Below are 19,045 nucleotides of genomic sequence, written 5' to 3' on the forward strand. Positions count from 1 at the left end.
AGTTGCGCTAATGCTTGCTTGAGTAGCAGAGAGGAATCGTAACGAATTGACTTTGACGCCGTGTCGTTGGCTGGAGAAGCTTGCAGCATACAGTCGACACCCAATTTTTGGGACATGCCCGATAATTCGGATGGCTTTGCGGCACCACCACACACTCCATAGAGTCAATGTATAAGAACATCTGAAATTTCGGACGCAAGAACTCTTTGCCGTCCGATCTTATGGACTTTTTGCTGTGACTGCAGGTCCAAAACCGCGTTAAGGAAAGCCACCACCGTTTCCCATTTTGATTATTTGATGACCTCACTGCCTCGAACCGGCGCTCTCGCACGCCGATTCGCTGGCAGCTGTAGCCACCACCGCTGCAACACTAGGCCGAGCTGCTTTGATGTTCGCTATTAAGTTTCTTGCCATTCGGTGCCGTGTTCTTCATTGAAAGAATTCGCTGCTGTCAGCAATGGCACTGACTCTGCCTCTGTAATCCTCGCAATTGACTTCGAAACTTGGAAAGCATAGCACGTTGCATAAAGCTGGTTCCCGGAAGTCGACTTCGCCTCAGTACAGAAACATTGCGCGGTGAAGCATGCGCAAAGTATTGTGGTGAAGAGGCAATAGTCACGGGATACGCTATGTATTCCTTAATTATACACGCATGCACACACCGTCTCCTGTCACAGTACGAGCACCAATATGCCTAATAAGTGTACTGGCAGGCCTTCAGAGCTTCTTCAGGCGTGCCTGTGATGATTTGAGCCCTTAAGGGCAGTAAAAGACATAGATTCATTTTTTCGGATGTTTTCGCGGCCCCTAGGGAGTCCGAAAAAGCTGATGTTGACTGTACAACTGACCAAGAGGATGCTTCAAATGGTCCGTGGGGCGAACGCGCGGTGGGAGGAGGATGACAACACAAAAGACCGACCCATTCAGGAATGAATAGAATAGGAAGTGTGCCGCCGCTTCTTTGAAGGAGCTTGAGCTCAAAAAACAAAGTGTTGGCTGACGCTGAGGTGCAGGTGTCTCTCTTCCAAACCAGAATAAACTCTTTAAAGCAGTGAAACGCAACACTGAGGCATTGTGCACATGCTGAGAGTATGTCAGGACACTTGAGGTTTACTTTACAGCTGCTCAGAGAGGATCTCACATGTGACAAAGTTTAAGCCTCATACAAATGAGCTTGCTATCAGTTGATAAAAATAGCTCATTTTCGAAAATATTTGCTTCTGTATGCATCTATTTTTATTCGTATTTGAAAATGTTTGACTCGATTTGGAATGGGCTTTACCATTTTTTTCGAAGATATTTTATTTTCTGTGCATTTTACTAACCCCTCCCTTCAGTTTTCTATCTTGAATAAACACTACTGCTTACTATTCAAACTGGATTAAGGTTTCTTATTATTATTTTTTAACATGCTTACTAGAGAGTGACAGCATCGGCCGACATGGTGTCAGCTCGTCTTGACTTAAAGCAAAATTCTGTGTCACTCGGGGGAATTTCGCAAAGGCACTCGGAGAAAACCTGGAAAACTCGGGGACCCTGAGATGCAGTAAAATGGAAAACATGTATGTCAGACTGTAGCGCTGTAATAAACACATTGAGAGCAAGCAGTGCAGTCTGCAGACGGATGTGCTCTGAAATGTAATTCTAGTGACCAGTAAGTGGTTTGCTCCTGGCATTTACTTGTGATGTTCGCCAATTATAGACTTTTCTAATATTCTTCGCTGCATTTTACTCTGTGCCGTCCATGTTCTTTCCTCGTGAGCTTTCTTGTTGCACATTTGCTTGAACATTTTTTGTAATGGAGGAGGATGCATACATGTAATATATTTTATGAAGCGAAATGTAAGTGTCTGAGTTTTCATTTTCTTTTTTTTTTTTTCAGATTCAGATGACCCTTTGAGGTTTAGAGCAAATCCTGCGGCCCTTGAAGCTGAAGTAAGTTGTTTTTATTTAAGAAAAAGAAAGTGCTTAGATAATGTCTTGGTATTTTTGTTGTCGCTTTTCATGATGCATGATTTTTTTCTTTTATATTGTAAATATGCAAGCAATGACATCAGATGTAGCCCTGCATTAATGTTTCAGTAGTATCATTTCTGTAGTTTTATTGTTTTTCAGAGTGGTGATGAGTCCACAGATAGTGTTGAAAAGGGAGCTGGAGATAAAGTACCCAAAGTGTACAGACCCCCAAAGTTGGCACCTGTTCACTATGGTAAGTTGGCATCTATATTACCATCCATTGTAGCTTAAAGGGACATTAAAGAGAAACAATAAGTCACTTCAGATTTATAAAGTATTCTTCCAAATTTAACTTTCATTGATTTAGCAGTAATACATTGATTATTAGAAGAGAAAATGACAATCAAAGTTTCATTTTTGAATTTCGCACTGATGCCCACGTGCCTGTATGTCAGTGTGACGTCACGGATTGCAAGGCATTTTTTTTTTTTCACATTTTGGCCATTGTGGTTAAGTAAATGTTCTTGAAACTCCCTAAATTCAACCTCTGGCTCTCTTAAAATACAATGTAGTTGAACATGTTGAAGGGGCGGTGCAAGATGACAAAGACAGAAGGCAGGAACACACAGGACAGTGCTGAACTCGCAGCTAACTTTATTTGAAGGCATACACAGACTTATGTACTGCAACCCATGACCATGTGCTCTCCCATCGATGGCGTCATTACCAGTGCGCAAGCAAAAACGTAAAATCCTGCCTTCTGTCTTCGTCGTCTTGCGCCGCTCCTTCAAGATGTTCAACCAGTACCAACTTGCCCAAATGTAGATCCTTCTACAATGTAGTCCATTTTTACCGAAAGAAATTTCATTAGGCCCGAGCAGACAGCATCAAAATCCATGATGTTACAGCAGGCTGGTGTGGGAACTTCAAAGCAGTGTTGCCACCCGTTCTTTGTTCTTGCAGCTTTTCTGGCGTACCAAGCATCTTCTTGCAGTAAGAGTGGGCTTTTTGGTATTGGGGAAGGGTAATTTGCAAACACAGGTAAAATAATTTTTCTCTTTAGTGTCACTTTAATACAAAATACGGCGGCTCTGTTTAAGCATTCCTAGTAGGAATTAGAGAGTTTTAATACTAAATGCAAGGAATTAACATTGGTGTTAGCAATGTGTGCCCCACACCGTGCATTCACAGTAGTAAAAGCTCGTTCATTCGAAATTTCGGATAATTCGAAGTATCTGCCACGGTCCGTCCAGCAATGTATTGAACGCAATATGTTACACATCCCTCTATTTCACACTGAAATCCACACCGTCACCGATAATTCTAACTCCTCGCCATTATGGATGGAGAGAGTGCTAGTGTGTGGGAGCACGTTGGCGAAGCTGGCGTCGCCGCGCGGGCCGCGCGGCTTTGCTTTTTCCATCTGCAGCCCTTTGTTTAGGCCTGACTAGAGAGAGACGCATTTGCGCCTGGCCAGGCATGGCCAACACCTCTGTTGCATATCGCTTCTCGCCCATGAGGTTCGGTACATAGCTCAAGGGCGATAAAATCGTCGCCGTGCACCATATGCTGTATGTGCAAGTGAAAGCGTGCGAGGGTAAGCCAGCGTACGTGGCACAATCTCATGTGCATGAGCGAGAAAGGCAGGGCGGATGCATGCCCTCTCCTGTCGTGCGCAGGGCACGGGGGTGAGGTGGAAAGAGGGAAGGGAAGGGGCGGAGGGGGCATTTTTCTCTGGCGGCAGCTGCTTATGGTGCAGCCATGCGGGCGCCATATCCTGAAAGGGATCTGCGATGTGGCCAAAGTGCGCGCACACATGGGCCTCATCTTCAAAGCGATCTGTGATGTTTGCAAAGAGCGCGTAGTGCCAGTGGCTTCGTATGCAATGTGGTTTCTACATTTCATTCGCGTTGAAGCGAGAGCTGTACGAAGGTCAATTCGCTCGCTGCTACTGCTGCGATTCCTCACTCCAACATTTTTCAGCGAGTTTCCACGGTCGTCGAGCAAGATGTGTTCATGTTTACCTGTGTGTGCATGACACCGTATTTGTCAATTTAGTTAGTAAACGAATGTTTACAAGTTTATACGACCGATAAAACTACTATTGTTACTTCATATAGCTATCTACTAATTTGCTATCTCAGTCGATGCTTCGCTTTTGAAGTGAAACTACATTTCTTTTTTCTCCACGCGAGTCGGCGAGACGAACGTGCAGATGGAGCAAGAGCCATCTTGACGTCGGGCACGTCGGATCGCTTTGGCCGCATCCAGTTACGTTGGATGCACCAGTGCTTCAAAGTATAGACATTGTTGTTCATGACAATGTGATGTAGTGTGTGTGCGCGCGGGCTCACGCTATGTCGGGCTATGTACGCGCCTTATCTCAGCAATTTTTTTCTCCAACTTTAATTAGTTCAGATTTCGTATAATTCGAATTTTCATAGCATCCCTTCGGAATTCGAATTAACAAGCTTTTACTATGTAAGTAATGCCGGGGATATTGTGCACATAAGCTATTTACAGTACTTCATGCTCAACACTCTTGCATCGGGGAACATGGAGGTGCCTGTTGAAGGAAGGACTGTCTGCTTCAGGTCTATCAAGTCATGGTTCTGCACTGTTTGCTTGATTAATGCCTAATTCATGCTTTAGGTCTGTGTTGGGGTATTTTGATTCTTGGTGTGTAGGCTTAATTAATGAATAGGCTTGAACTGGTCTCTCATATAGGGTGGCAGAAGCGGTAAGCCTCATGTGGTGCCAGATCTTAAAGTCGATAAGTTGCTGCATTGCGTGTTTTAAAGTGAAGCTTTCTAAGCGAACCATCCTGGACTTTGCTGACCTTGGTTGCTACTGCTGTCTTGCCGAACAGCTCACACAAAGAAAATAAAATAGTGTGTACTACTTGCTCAGAGGCGGGGTTGATCGTAGTCTTCCTGCAGAAGTGCCAGATGCTCTAACCATTATGCTACAACTGCTCACATACTTTTCTCGTGACAATTCGAAGTAGCCCTTCCATACAATAGCCGCACATGTCTCGTCGCACAGCATGTGCGTGTGAGAGCATGTCCATGCAAAAGCACATGCACGTGCACCTGCTCCCACTTGCTCATAAACACTGGAATGACACGGGCAGATAATAGTTAATCTTACCTCTGTCTTTCGCATTTTACTTCTCTCTGTGTAACTCTTTCCTCACTGTTCTTCCCTCAGTGAACATCAAACATCACTTTAGTCCTTGGGACATCACTTTGTCAACGTCTCACAGCATGCATTTCAGGAGTGGAAATTCTGCGCCAACTGTGCCATTTTTATATGCATATTGCTGCGACAAATTGGACTGAAAGTGGGAAAATGATCCAAGTTGTGTCACACTGTGCCAGAATAGCTTTGGCAGCTTTGGCTCTGGCAGGCATCAGCAAAAGGATGCTGGCATGGTGCAGGTAGTTGTGTTGTTAATCTCAGAGGTCATGTAAGATTAATTTTCGTATTCTGGTTGCCAATGGGCACGAGCAGCTGCAGAGAAGCCCCTGGAATAAAACTAAAAGGTAGTGACATTGTTTTGTCTTGCCGCCTGAGCCGGCGAGCGAGGGCACGTGAGGATTTATTCACACCTTCCTGTTGGTGGAATGGAGTCATGTGGTTGTGCTCAGGTTGTTTCTGCGGAAACAAGCGCCTGAGCGTCTGTGCGCTGCCGTCTGCGCCTTTCATGCCTTTTTTTTCTTTTACTCCCACCAGCACTATGATCATTGCTTTTGATCGCGGTTCGCAGCCCCGCAATCATAGTGATCACGAATCCGTATATTGCGCTGATTGCAGCGCTGCGCAGCATGATCGCCCCAATCAGAAAGAGCTAGCTGAGAGGGTAAGCGGTGAGGGAAGGCGCATGTGATGAAAATACTCTGAGAAGGAGAGGCCAAGAGAGGACAAATGACGCTATCGTTAGCTTATTCAGGGGCCTTGAACCTTTACACCCAATCGCTCAAAGTGAACTCCATATGTTTCAGTGCTTCTAGTGAGTCTAGTGAGTGGTAAAGCGAATTCAGTTACATCCAGAATCTCTGTTTGAAGTAGTGAGGGCTGTTACATTACCTAGAAATGTCTTTGAATAAATCACATAGGTGTTCACAAACCCTACCTTATTCTCATCTTCTGGGAAACACCTTCAATCATTTCACCAGAATTTAATACAAAGATAGTGTGAAAGATGCCTTTAGGCTGCTCTTTAACATTTCTTTAATGCTGCATAATTCAAGGTTTTGTGACTGTTACCCTGCCTAATCATATCAATGCTCTAAATTAAAATTTGCTTGCTCCAGGTTTCTCCACTAATAAGATATAATATGCTACAGACTGCTTCAACATCTGGACTTGTCTGTTCCGGTCTGTTCCTAAAAGAAATTTTACCTGCTGCATAAATTGCTATGAAATGACTTTGTGCGTTCCCATTCATGGCATCCACATGAACTGCTATCAGCAATTTGGAATAGCTTGTGAACAGTGTAGTCCATAAATATAAACATTGCATGACATTAAAGTTGGGATCCGTGGGTGAACAAACATAAGCATTGCATGAGATTACACTTGGCACAGGATGACAGTAAAGACAGTTCTAGGTATTGTATTTAATTTTGTCACATTTAATTAAGCACTTAATGTAAGCCTCGCTTCACATAGCTTCCAGCTTGTGTGTTGTATCTGCATAATTTTTTTCACATCTAGTTGGCACCGCAACTGTTTATCATTAACAATCTGTTGCTATGGTGCTTTGCAGCAAATCTTAGCATTAGTATTGTGTCCCACACTAGTGCTAACATAAGCATTTTACATTATACTAAAACACTGTATTGTTACATTAGTTTGATTTACTGAATTCTCATGCCCACAGAGGTGAATATCCACTTTCTAAGTAAAATAACGCTCATTGCAGAATGAGCATTCATGCAGTTCAACTGTTCATGGTATCATGCTTGAGAACAAGATATTGAGGTTGAAACAATAAAGCAACCATGTATTAACTATTCGGACCACTACAGCCTTGATACTTTTCCACAATTGGCTGCCAACAATTAATGTGACATTGATGGGGCCTAGTCGGGACTAAATTGTGGGATTTCTGTCCCAAAAAGAAGCTTAAAGGGTTTTTAAGTATATAGTATTTGTTGGATGTAGAAATATCAAGAGATGTTTTTATTGGTTTTTGATTTTGTTGATTATACTTTGCACTGCAGCATTATTTGCAAAATTTCTTAATGGTAAAGTGCGGCTTCATTTCAGTGAATGTTCAATTTTTTACTATATAGTACAACATATTTGGAGTTTGCACTAAGTGGCTTACCGAACTGCTGACAGTGTAAAGCTTTCTTGCATATAATTTTGCATGCGCAATTTCGACTGGGCTGTGTATTTGTTGACATTCGAAACGCAGTAGTTGTCACTGTGGAATGTGTTTTGACTCGTAAAATGCGATTTCAGATGGTGATGAGACTGAAAAGGAACGTAGGGAGCGACTTCTAGAGCGAGCAAAGAGAAAAGCTTTGTGCACTAGTGTTATGGAAGAACTGCGAAGCGAGTTCTATGATGGTCCTATAGAAATCAAGGTGAGTTTTGCCTCTTTTAGAAGCTTATGTCATAGTTTTCATTCTTTTCATGTTAGAAATGGAGCCACGGTCTCAAACATTGTTGCTGTAGTTCATCCTATCTATTCACATGCTCCACATGCACAGGTGTGCATTTCTTGGTAGTAGATCATCAGGTGTACAGTTTGGCTGTCAGTTATGTTACTTGGCAATTATTTCACTACAAAAGTTTGAGTTGTTGAGTTTATTAAAAAGTTCATGCTGGAAATAATATTCAGGTGCAATAGAATAATCTTGCACGCATATCATTGCCATTTCATGAGTGCTGACATAAATTGTGGTCTCAGAAAGCTGTTCTGGCCCACACTGTCACATATCGGTCTTTCTCACACTGGTGTAGATGGCACTTTGGGTTTATCTTAATGTATTTAAGCCGGAGTTCCTGGCAAACACTACCGTATTTACTCGCATAATGATTGCACTCGCGTAATGATCGCACTCCTGAATTTTGTCATCAAAATTCGTTTTGTTTTTCTTTCCCGTGTAATGATCGCACACTGAACTTGTCGCAGTGATATGTTGTGTGCCAAGTCTAGCTAATGGTGATCGCGCTTACCATCTCTTGAATGCTACGTGAACGACTCTTGAAGACATACCAAGCAGTCTGCACGCACCCAACATTCTCAAGCAGATGCCCCATTTCATTCCTGTCATCACTTTCCGCACTTCCGTGAAAAAATAAAAGCTACAACCAAACTTGCCTCGGGTTTATTATTTGTAGGCTTCATAATGGTTTTGGTCAACAACAACAATATAAAGGGCGCCTTTCGATTCTTCTCGTCTGCACTCGTGGGCACACAACAAATCGCGAGCGGCAACGATAGTGGCCACGTTTACACTGATACGTTAGAAGTGTACCCTATTCATACGCTGACGCTTGTAACGCAGCTAAGATATTCGCCCACCCTTAGCGGAAATGTGCCGTATTAGGCAAATGCCGCAGTTTCCGCAGAATGCCCGCCATGTCACTCGCAGCTAAATGCGCCCATCTCTGTTTCTGTCCCTTCAAAGTGGACATGGCTACGTTATTGTCGCAAACTTCCCAATATTAATGATATTGTTACGGGGACATTGGGAGTAAAGACTGAATATATTTACAGTATACAGTGAAACCTCGTTAAACCGTAGTTGGCCGTAGCTCGGAAAAAGTACGTACTAAACGGTCGTACTGCTTAAACGAAATAGCATGAGATCGCCCACTTACCTGTCAAAAATGGAAGAGAGAGTGTGATGAAAGGGGAAAAAATTTGCAGTATTTATTTAGTATTTATTTACTTCGCGCGGCAAAAGTGTTATTTTCGTTTGATGCAGCGGCGGCCTGGCAGCGACAACATCGGCCTCAAACTTACTGAAGCTGCGAGCCAGCTTTTCAACTAGCCCCCTCTTCTCGGCAAACACTCGCATTGCAGATTCCTCGTTAGTGTTGCATATTCTCCGTACGTGGGCGCGGTAGCATTGCAGAAGTCGCGGGGCACCTTTTCATTGCGGGGTCTGTTCTCGTCACGACGATTGCATTTGTGAGGCTGATGTAACGCGCAGCTTCTGCCGCTGTCAGGCCTGAATCGCCCGTGCTGTCGCTTTCCGCGTGATCCTTATCACTGCCGTTAGGTGACACTTCGGCAAAACAGAAGCAACAATGGCGAAAAGTCAAACCTCGCAGCCTACATCTCTTCGTGGTCGCAGCAGCGCTGCCGAGCAACTTCTTCACATTCCAAATGCCATGCACCGTAGTCAACAGTAGACTCATGTCGCATGCCAGAGCTGACTGCTTCGTGTCACGTTCGACAGCACGAACGATGTCTGATTTTTCTTTTTATCCGAGCTTCGGTATGATGCCAGTCCTCGCTTACATGACGCCACAATGCTCTCTGGGATGGTGCCGAAATGATGTTGATGTTGATGTGGCTTCACGCGCAAACACATAGGGCGCTTGGAGGCCGTTGTTCAGATCTCTGAAGCTTGTTTTTCTACATGGAGATGAACCACCGCCATGTTGACGCGACGAAAAGTGGAAACACTACGTGTTAACCGATACGTATGCAATAAGCTGGTACGGTTTATGCGGATACAAAACACATTATGCTCAATGGCCGCTTAGTCAGGGATTTGACTTTACTAGTTTTAAAATGAAACTACTGTTTAAGCGGGTACGGTTTAACGAGGTTTTACTGTATAAACAAGCAAAATCAGTGTGGTCAAGATGGCTGACCAGACAACACGCAGCAGCCAGTGTCTCGTGATCTTCTTCTTCCTCTCTCTGTTCTGTCATCCTTCCATAACAGGACCCCCGGGTGGTGAAGCGCCGTCTTGGCGCATGGTAGGCGAACAACTGTGAGCGAAGTGTGGCTTCAGCCGCGAAACGTGCACGACGTCAACAGGCGGCGTACTTGAGGATGGGTGAAACTGTAACGGCGCGATCTCGTAATTGACATTGTTAATTTGACATAAGACTTCATAAGGCCCTGTGTAGCGAAAGAGGAGCTTTTGGGAGAGGCCGACCCGACGACATGGTGACCAAAGCAGCACCCAAGCACCTGGGGCGAACTGAACATTGCAATGGCACCGGTCGTAACGCTCTTTTTGCAGATGTTGTGAGGCTAATAAGCGAGATCAGGCGACTTGACGCGCCATGTGAGCGCGATCGATGACTTCACGAGCGTACACAGTGGCAACGCGGGGCACAGAAGGTAGGATGGTGTCAAAGAGAAAAGTGGGGTTGCGACCATACAAAAGGTAAAAGAGTGAATATCCTGCGGTGTCATGTCGGGACGAGTTATACGCGAATGTCACGTAGGCTAGCGTGACGTCCCAGTCGCAGTGATCGTTGGAAACGTACGTCAACAGCATCTCTGTGAGTGTTTAGTTGAGACGTTCCATAAGACCATTCGTTTGTGGGTGGTAGGTTGTGGACAGCTTGTGCTCAGTGGAACAAGAGTGGAGGAGGTCGTCCACAACTCGAGACAAGAACGAGCGGCCACGGTCTGTAAATAACCGTCGAGGTGCACCGTGCTGAAGAATGACGTCGTGAAGGAGAAAATCGATGACGTCAGTTGCGCAGCTAGGCGGCAATGCCTTTGTTATCGCGTAGCATGTCGCGTAATCAGTAGCGACAGAGATCCGCTTGTTCCCTATAGTCGTCAGAAAAGGGCCAAGCAGGTCAAGGCCAACGCGAAAGAATAGTTCAGAGGGCCGACAGGTGGCAGGGGAGGTTTCTTCCAGCGCTCACACAATTCGCAAGTTGCGACATAACGACGCACAAAGCGGTAGAGACTCGGCCAGAAGAACTGGCATCATACACGGTCGTATGTACGCAAAACTCCAAGGTGTCCCGCCATCGGTGCATCGTGAAGTTGTTCGAGAACGACTGATCGTAGATGACGAGGAAGGACAAGGAGCAACTCAGGGCCGTCAGGGTTGATATTGCGGCGGTAGAGGATGCCAGATTGCGCTCTGGTGATGAACTGTAAGGATGTGTCGCGTTGTTCTTCAGCGCGCATGTCGGTCATGTCAGTCAAAGCCATCACGCAGGTCACCGGATCATGCGCAACAAGATCGGGAGGATCCACGGGGTGACGCAAGAGGCAGTCAGCGTCCTTGTGCAGGCGTCCAGACTTATAGTTTACAACATATGAAAATTCCTGGAGCCACAACGCCCAGCGACCAAGCCGTCCTGTGGGGTCCCGGAGGGAAGACAGCCAACAGAGGGCATGGTGGTCTGTAACGACCGAAAACGTGCGGCCGTACAAATATGGCCGGAACTCGACGACAGCCCAAACTAAAGTCAAGCACTCCCGCTCGGTGATGGAGTAATTTCTCTCAGCAGGTGACTGCTGGTGGCTGGCGTAAGCTATCACGCACTCGGTACCATTCTGCTGTTGGGCGAGAACAGCGCCGATGCTGTGGCCGCTTGCGTCAGTGTGGACTTCGGTCGGTGCAGATGGATCAAAGTGGGCATGTATGGGAGGAGTGGTCAGAAACCCGATGAGCAAGCTTATGCGATGAACGCGGGAGCTCGTTCAGGGCCCCATAAGAACGGTGTGTTCTTCTTTAAAAGATCTGTCAAAGGCCGAGCAACATCGGCAAAGTTTTTGACGAAACGGCGAGAGTAAGAACACAGGCCGACTAAGCAGCGCACGTCAGAAGCAGAATGTGGTACAGGGAAACTGCGTACGGTTTGAACTTTTTCCGAATCTGGTTGGACACAGGATGCGTCAACGAGGTGTCCCAACACGGTACTCTGATGGCGCCCAAATTGACACTTCGTAGAGTTCAGTTGGAGGCCGGCTTTTCGGAAGACCGCAAGAATGGCAGCAAGTCGGGTAAGGTGGCTGCCGAATGTGAGAGAAAAAACTATAATGTCGTCAAGGTAACAGAGACAGGTAGTCCATTTGTAGCCTCGCAGAAGAGAGTCCATCATATGTTCAAATGTCGCAGGAGCATTGCATAGGCCAAAGAGCATGACTGATATAATATATACGACTGAACTGATATAAGCCATCCGGCGTGATGAAGGCCGTCTTCTCGCGGTCCATTTCATCAACTGAAATCTGCCAGTAGCCGGACCGAAGATCGATGGCCGAGAAGTATTTAGCTCCGTGCAAGCAGTCCAAGGTGTCATCGATGCGTAGTAGTGGGTAGATGTCTTTTCGGGTTATCTTGATTAAATGGCGATAATCGATGCAAAAACGCCAGGTACCATCATTTCTTTTTTTCACAAGGATGACAGGCGAAGCGCGAGGGCTGGCTGATGGTTCGATGACTCCTTTGCGGAGCATTTTGTCCACTTTTGATTGGATGACTTGACGTTTAGCATGTGATACATGATAGGGACGCCGACGAATAGGATCCGTGTCTCCAGTGTTGATATAGTGGTGAACAACAGATGTTTGTCTTAAAGGCTTGTCGCTGAAATCAAAGATGTCAAGGTATGATTCGAGGAGGAGTCATATGTCCGTGGCCTGTGCAGAGGTGAGGTCAGGTGCAATCATCTTCACCAAGTCATCCGTTAGGGAACCACAGCTGTGAGCTGCAATTGGTGCTAAGAAACCGCTCTCGGCATTCAGACTTTCAATGTCAAATTCGGAAGTATTAGAAACGCTGGCTAAGAACATGCCAGCTGGAAGCACTTGAGGCCACAGGCTGAAATTCAGAAGCGGAAGAATGACGTTGTTATTAGTAATCGTCACCAGCATATGCGGAAGAGCAACATTCCGGTTCAAAAGCACGTCAATGAATGGGCGAAGGATGTAATCACCGTCGGGAATCTGTGGCTGTGCGGTCAAAGCGACGTAAGTGACTGCCTCAGGTGACAGACGCACATCTTGAAGCAAACACAAGTGCGGTGGAACGGTGCTCGGAGCATCGGCTACTTGAGGCAGTTCCAGCTGAAGAGTGCCGGTTGCGCAGTCGATGAGAGCGGAATGATGGGATAAGAAGTCCTATCCAAGGATAATGTCGTGAAGGCAGTTGTCGATCACAGCAAAGAGAACAGAAGTAGGGCGGCCGGCTATACTTATGCACGCAGTACGCATTCGAAATACAGCCGCCGTCGGCCACATGAAGCACTCGGGCAGCTGCTGGGGTGAGGACCTTCTTTAAATGTCTACGTAGGCTAGCACTCATCACAGATACGTGGGCTCCAGTGTCGACGAGTGCTTGGACAGGTAAGCCGTCTATTTTAACGTCAATTACACTTCTCTTGGTGGGCACAGACAGAGGATTTGCTGCAGTAGTGGGCAATGCAGCGCCATCTCCGAGGGCTGCATTTCTTAGTTTTCCGAAAGGGTGTGGTCAAAAGCGACAGGGGACGAGAGGCGACGTGGCTGCAGCGAACAGGAAGATGGGCGATGTGTTTACGGTGAGCGAGACTGGTGTCCACGCGACGATGGTGAGCGACTGTACCACGTGTTCCTAGCAGAGTTGTCGGCGCTATTAGACTCAACGGTGGGCGAAACATTGCGGGCATTTACATTAAAACGGCTCAGGTTTATCGGCGTGCGAGGTGTTGGGGGCCACGACTTGCGACAGTATCTGGCGACACGACCAATACAGCGACAGTTGAAACATATCGGCTGGTTGTCCGCGGTTCTCCAGTCAGTCAGGTTGCGATAATGCGGAGAGAAGCGTCGGGGTGTAGCGAAAATAGTAGAAGGGCGTTCGGTGGCTCTGGGGTTGGTGACAGCACAGACAGAATGTAGGCCAAAGTTTTCAAGTTCCTGTCAACCGATGGCTTGCAGGAGGGGAATTGAAATAGGGGTAGCATCAGGGCTACACGAACAGAAAGCTGCGGGCGCCTTCGCGTCCAGTTCACGTCGGAACGATTCGCACCACGTCCTCTGATGGCGACGCATGCTGCTGTGCGGGCTGATCTTCACACGTCGACGTTGCGGCAGTATTGGGAAGTCTGGTAAATGGGTGCAGGATGCGTCGGCTTTTGGCCTGCTCGAATAGGCGGCACTCTTTGATGATAGCATCAACTGTAGAGCAGCTTTTGCACATGACCAGAATAAACGCGTTGTCAGCAATGCCCTTGAGCACATGCCCTACCTTCTCAGCTTCTGTCATGTCGTGATCGGCTATACAACAAAGCGCCAGCACGTCCTGGATATATGAAACATAGGACTCTGTGGGGGATTGGGTACGAGAGGCCAGTTCCTGCTTTGCATCAATTTTACAGCCGGCTGGTTTGCCAAACAACTCTGTTAACTTCTCTTTGCATTGGTCCCAGCTGGTCAGCTCCTCTTCATGGTTTTCGAACCACACCTTTGCCGTGCCTCTTAGGTAGAACAACAGGTTAGCTAGCATAAGCGTAGGGTCCCATCTGTTGATTCCGTTCGTACATAGCCACCCACTCTTCAACGTCGGCGCCATCAGTCCCGCAGAAAGTTCCGGGATCCTTGGGTTGCACAACCACAACCGAAGGGGACAGTGTCGTAGCGGGTGGGATGGTGACATTGGAGGCGGCAACGACGTTGATCCCGAGTGCTCACCGTCATTCATGGGGAGGACGGTGATGCGATGTCCACTGCGGAGCTCCGTTTCCAGCCGTGGTACCCCGCACCTCCCACCAATATGTTACGGGGATGTTGGGAGTATAGACTGAATATATGTACACTATATATACAGTCGAACCCGACTATATCGAACAATTTCTGGTCACGGTATAGTTACAATGAGTATATATAGCAAAAATTACACTTACATCGAACAAATATTGCAGTGACTCCCGATATATCGAACGTCAAGCGGCGGAAAAGTACCCCCAGAAGTTGGCTTTCCCTCGCGGTAGCGGGGAAACCCGGCGGTGCGGCTCCATCCAACCGCTCTCCCTACCGTGACCGCGCTGCCTCAGGCTGTTCGGGCGAGCCGTCGACACTCCCCCTGTCGCGCATAGTGGAGTCTATTAGGCCACATCCTCCCTCTTTCTCTATCATCTTTCACTTGCCACCCCCTCTCCCCTGATGACGCTTCGCCATGCTCCCTCACGGGTTGCAGAATCAAGCGTCCTTCCTTTCTTTAGATCACTATCTAGCGACACTCCCCAGCAAAAAATGATCCTGGCCCGCCTACAGCGCTTGCTCAGACAGCCAATCAGAGGCTCTTGTGCTCTCTTCGTGCAAGATGGCGAAAGTGCTGCTTCTCTGGTTTATCGTGTTTGCGCCTTGTGGGCCTTCTCCCGCAGTGTTGCCGGGATGAAGTGGCAGAATTCGCCTTTCGTCGTGAAGCTCGAAATCATTAATCGCGTCGAACGCGATGAGAAGTTGGATGTCCCCGCAGCGTGCAAGATTCCGAGGAGCACTCTCGGCTCGATTAGGGCTAAAGTGGCCAGACTCTCAACCCGGTGCCCATGGGACCCGACGCGTACGCACGGCCGTGTACGAGGGGTTCTTCATACGTGCCGGTTTCCGCATGCTCGGTGAGGACTGTAAATTCTGATGAATGCGACGAAGCCGTTGCCGGTGTTGCCGAAGTTTGGAGCGAGCTGTCAAAATTTACGGGACATTCGAATCGACGGTGGACGAGTTTGTGAGTGCAGATGATGGTGTCACGACCACGGTAGAGCCCGGAAACGATGACTACATTGCCGACATCGTACTGAGCACAAATGAAAGTAGGCACATTGAGGAAAGCAACTACGGCCCTTTGCCCACATCCTCTGAAGTGATTGGTGCACTCGCATTAGTCCGGCACTTCTGCGCGAATGCGGAAGGTTGCGGCCTCAGCTGCTCCGACTAGACAACGTGGCGAAGTGCGTGCGTCGCAGGCAGCGAAATTGCCCAAGCAGAAGAAAATGCAGGACTAATTTATGCCAAACTAAGCTAGTTTCGTTAATAAAGTTATTTTATAAATGGTATGTGCTTTTATGACATCCAATTATTTAGCAGGCTTATATCGAATTATGCTCTATATCGAACTGATAGGCGTTTTTTTGCGAGTTCGATGTAGCCGGGTTTGACTGTACAAGCAAAATCAATGTGGTCAAGATGGCTGACCAGCTACAACATGCAGCAGCCAGCGCCTCGCGATCTTCCTCCTCTCTCTCTTCTGTCATCCTTCCGTAACAATATTATTCATTGCTGATATGGAAGAAACTGTTTCAATGCACGTAATGTACTCACAAGAAGAAAAATAATTACGTTCGGTGCGTTCGGCTTGCTCCGCCGGACGCCATTTTTGTTTTGCTATCCCGCACTGACAGCGGCAGCCGCCTGCTTGTCATGATGAAAAAGAAAATGTTCCTTTTCGTGGGAAATTTAATCCACATAGTGATCGCACCCCTGAATTTGCGTCAATTTGCTTGACAAAAAAGTGTGATCATTATGCGAGTAAATACGTTATTAAATGACCCTTTAATGCTTTCAAAGCTTCTTTATTCTGTGGCGACTTCTGAGTGCCAGTATATTTTATTGAATGCCAGCGAATGTATGCATTATTATTGAATGACAGCAAAGCAACAAGGGATGGATTTTGAAAAATTGAATTCAAAACTCCCAAGTTTAATGACACTTTCCCAAGACAGACCGGGGGCATATTCAGTGTTGTCTTGAGAACTTGGAAGCATGTTGTTTGTCGTCATGTGTAGCGCGTCTAGCAGTAGGAGTAGACAATCAAGGAGGCATTTATTAATAAATAAATAATAAATGTGAAGCAGTGATGGTGTATCAGAGCAATCACTTTCTAGAGTCTGCAAGATGATGCCGCAGCTGTTGCCATTGTAGTTTTTGTTTTATATTTAATTTTGTCATTTAGATTTCTATTTGGCTAGAAAACGAAAAAGAAAGGCTAGCAGCTTAGATAGAGCAAATCTTCAGTGTCAGGTCAATGGTGGTGTGGGCATGGTTTGCACTTGACCATTGGTGGTCTATCATGGTGGCTTGTTTGTAATCGTATCATTCATAACAATCTGAGCAAGCATTCATGCCATCCCATGTGTTACACACTCCATATAGGTCAATGTGGCTGGGAGTAAACAGAAATGGTACCTCAAAATTCACACCTATCGTAGTCATGTCGTTAAATTAATATGCGAATTTCACAGTGTCAGGATACGTATCAACAGAAAGTGCAAAGGCGGATTATTGTGTTTTTTTGATGAACCTTGCTTACTCCATTGTCAACTGGTTGATGAAATGTTATTCTGTGTTATCCAATATGTTAATTCATGCTATTTTGTTACATTACAGGATGCTTATGACAGCCACAAAGCAAAGCAGAATAAAGCAGTGCAGGAGCGAGTGCAGTAAGTGTGCATGCAAACTTTAACCCTCAATATAGCGTACGTTGGTGTGAAATTGACCTTGGATGCGCTTAAATGTAGGGGTGTACAAGTACCAAATACTAGATTTCGAATCGACTATCAAATCTAACCAAGAAAAAAAAAAGGCGAATATTGAATCGAATCGCAGCCACTTTTTCAGAAAAATTAGTGCTTACAAATTCTGGGCAAGGAAATATAGGGCTGCACATTCTCGGGAGTATCCTAACATTGCATAACAAAAATGTTGCAGGCTATCTATAACTTAGGTACATAGAAATCAAGATATGCAGTATGGTCTATTCTTATAAAAGGGAGCAGTAAATTAGTATGCCAGCACTGATTACAGCTCAGTTCAAGCATATGAAGGTCTAGAAAATATTTTTTTTATCAATATAATTTCTGTTGAATAGAATAAAGCATTTTTTGTTTTTTTCCCCTCTGAAACTAATGTATGGTGACATTATGTTGCACTGAATACCAATGAGGTTCTTAATTTAATAGTGAACCTGTGTTTTGCTGCGATCTTTTATTTATAGCACAGAAAAGCTTTACTTTCAAGTTTTAAAGTACACGAGGGCTGAACGAACTTTACGGCAGTTGGGTTATCGTAAAGCCAATCTGCGCGACAGACAAAAGCACCATGCACCACGTGACTCAATCACCACTCCACATGTAACCAGCGCCGACGGTAAAGAGCAGGCACCATCCACATCATTTTATTTTCCGGTTGGACGTGATTTACCATCCGTCAAAGAATGAAACCTGGAGGTTCACTGCATGTTTGCGTGCCACTTGCATCCCCTCCCTATCCCCTCTTCATTCACCCACCATCTCTCGCTTTCATTTGCAAGGTAGTTTGTTGGCTTTCCAAGTGTTGCATGGCTGCTTCGAATAGGTCTGTGCCAAATCTGTAATTCTTTACCAAACCGTAATTTTAGTCTCCAACGCCTAATGAGGCAGCGCCGATTAGGCATAATTGCTGAGGCAGTGTGGTTGTGATGAAAATTCTCTGCTGGCCGATGTGGCAATGGAACCCTGCAAGCCATCGCGGAATGCTTGCCACTACAGTCGAACCCGGCTATATCGAACTCGCCAAAAAACGCCTATCAGTTCGATATAGAGCATAATTCGATATAAGCCTGCTAAATAATTGGATGTCATAAAAGCACATACCATTCATAAAATCACTTTATTGATGAAACTAGCTTAGTTTCGCACGAAATAGTCCTGCATTTTCTTCTGCTTGGGCAATTTCGCTGCGTGCGAGGCAGGCACTTTTCCACTTTGTTTAAGGAGTCGGAGCAGCTGAGGCCGCAACATTCCGCATTCGCGCAGAAGCACCGGACTAGTGCGAGCGCACCAATCACTTCGGAGGATGTGGGCCAAAGACGGTCGTTGCTTTCCTCGTTGTGCCCATTTTCACTTGTGCTCGGCACGATGTCAGCAATGTAGTCTTCGTTTCCGGGCTCTCCCGCGGTCGCGACACCATCATTTGCGCTCACAAACTCGTCCACCGTTGATTCGTCAACAGCTTCCGGAAATTCTGACAGCTCGCCCCAAACTTCGGCAACAACGGCAACGGCTTCGTCGCATTAATCAGAATTTACAGTCATCACCGAGCACGCGGAAGTCGGTACGGCTGAAGCTATTTTGGATGAACCACTCGTACACGGCCGTGCGTACGCGTCGGGCGCCA

At 46.3% G+C, this 19,045-nt stretch overlaps 1 protein-coding gene across 1 annotated transcript in view; it reads left to right on the forward strand.

The window, feature by feature from the left end:
- Positions 1-19,045, forward strand: part of LOC126546986 (neuroguidin) — a 61,533-nt gene that overhangs the window by 8,922 nt on the left and 33,566 nt on the right. Inside the window, exons 5-8 of the mRNA XM_050194754.3 lie at positions 1,883-1,935; positions 2,116-2,209; positions 7,429-7,553; positions 17,276-17,331. Coding sequence (XP_050050711.1) covers positions 1,883-1,935; positions 2,116-2,209; positions 7,429-7,553; positions 17,276-17,331 — 328 coding nt within the window. The remainder of the gene's footprint in view (positions 1-1,882; positions 1,936-2,115; positions 2,210-7,428; positions 7,554-17,275; positions 17,332-19,045) is intronic.

Source organism: Dermacentor andersoni, chromosome 1 (genome assembly GCF_023375885.2).
Source record: "Dermacentor andersoni chromosome 1, qqDerAnde1_hic_scaffold, whole genome shotgun sequence".
NCBI classification, from domain to species: domain Eukaryota; kingdom Metazoa; phylum Arthropoda; class Arachnida; order Ixodida; family Ixodidae; genus Dermacentor; species Dermacentor andersoni.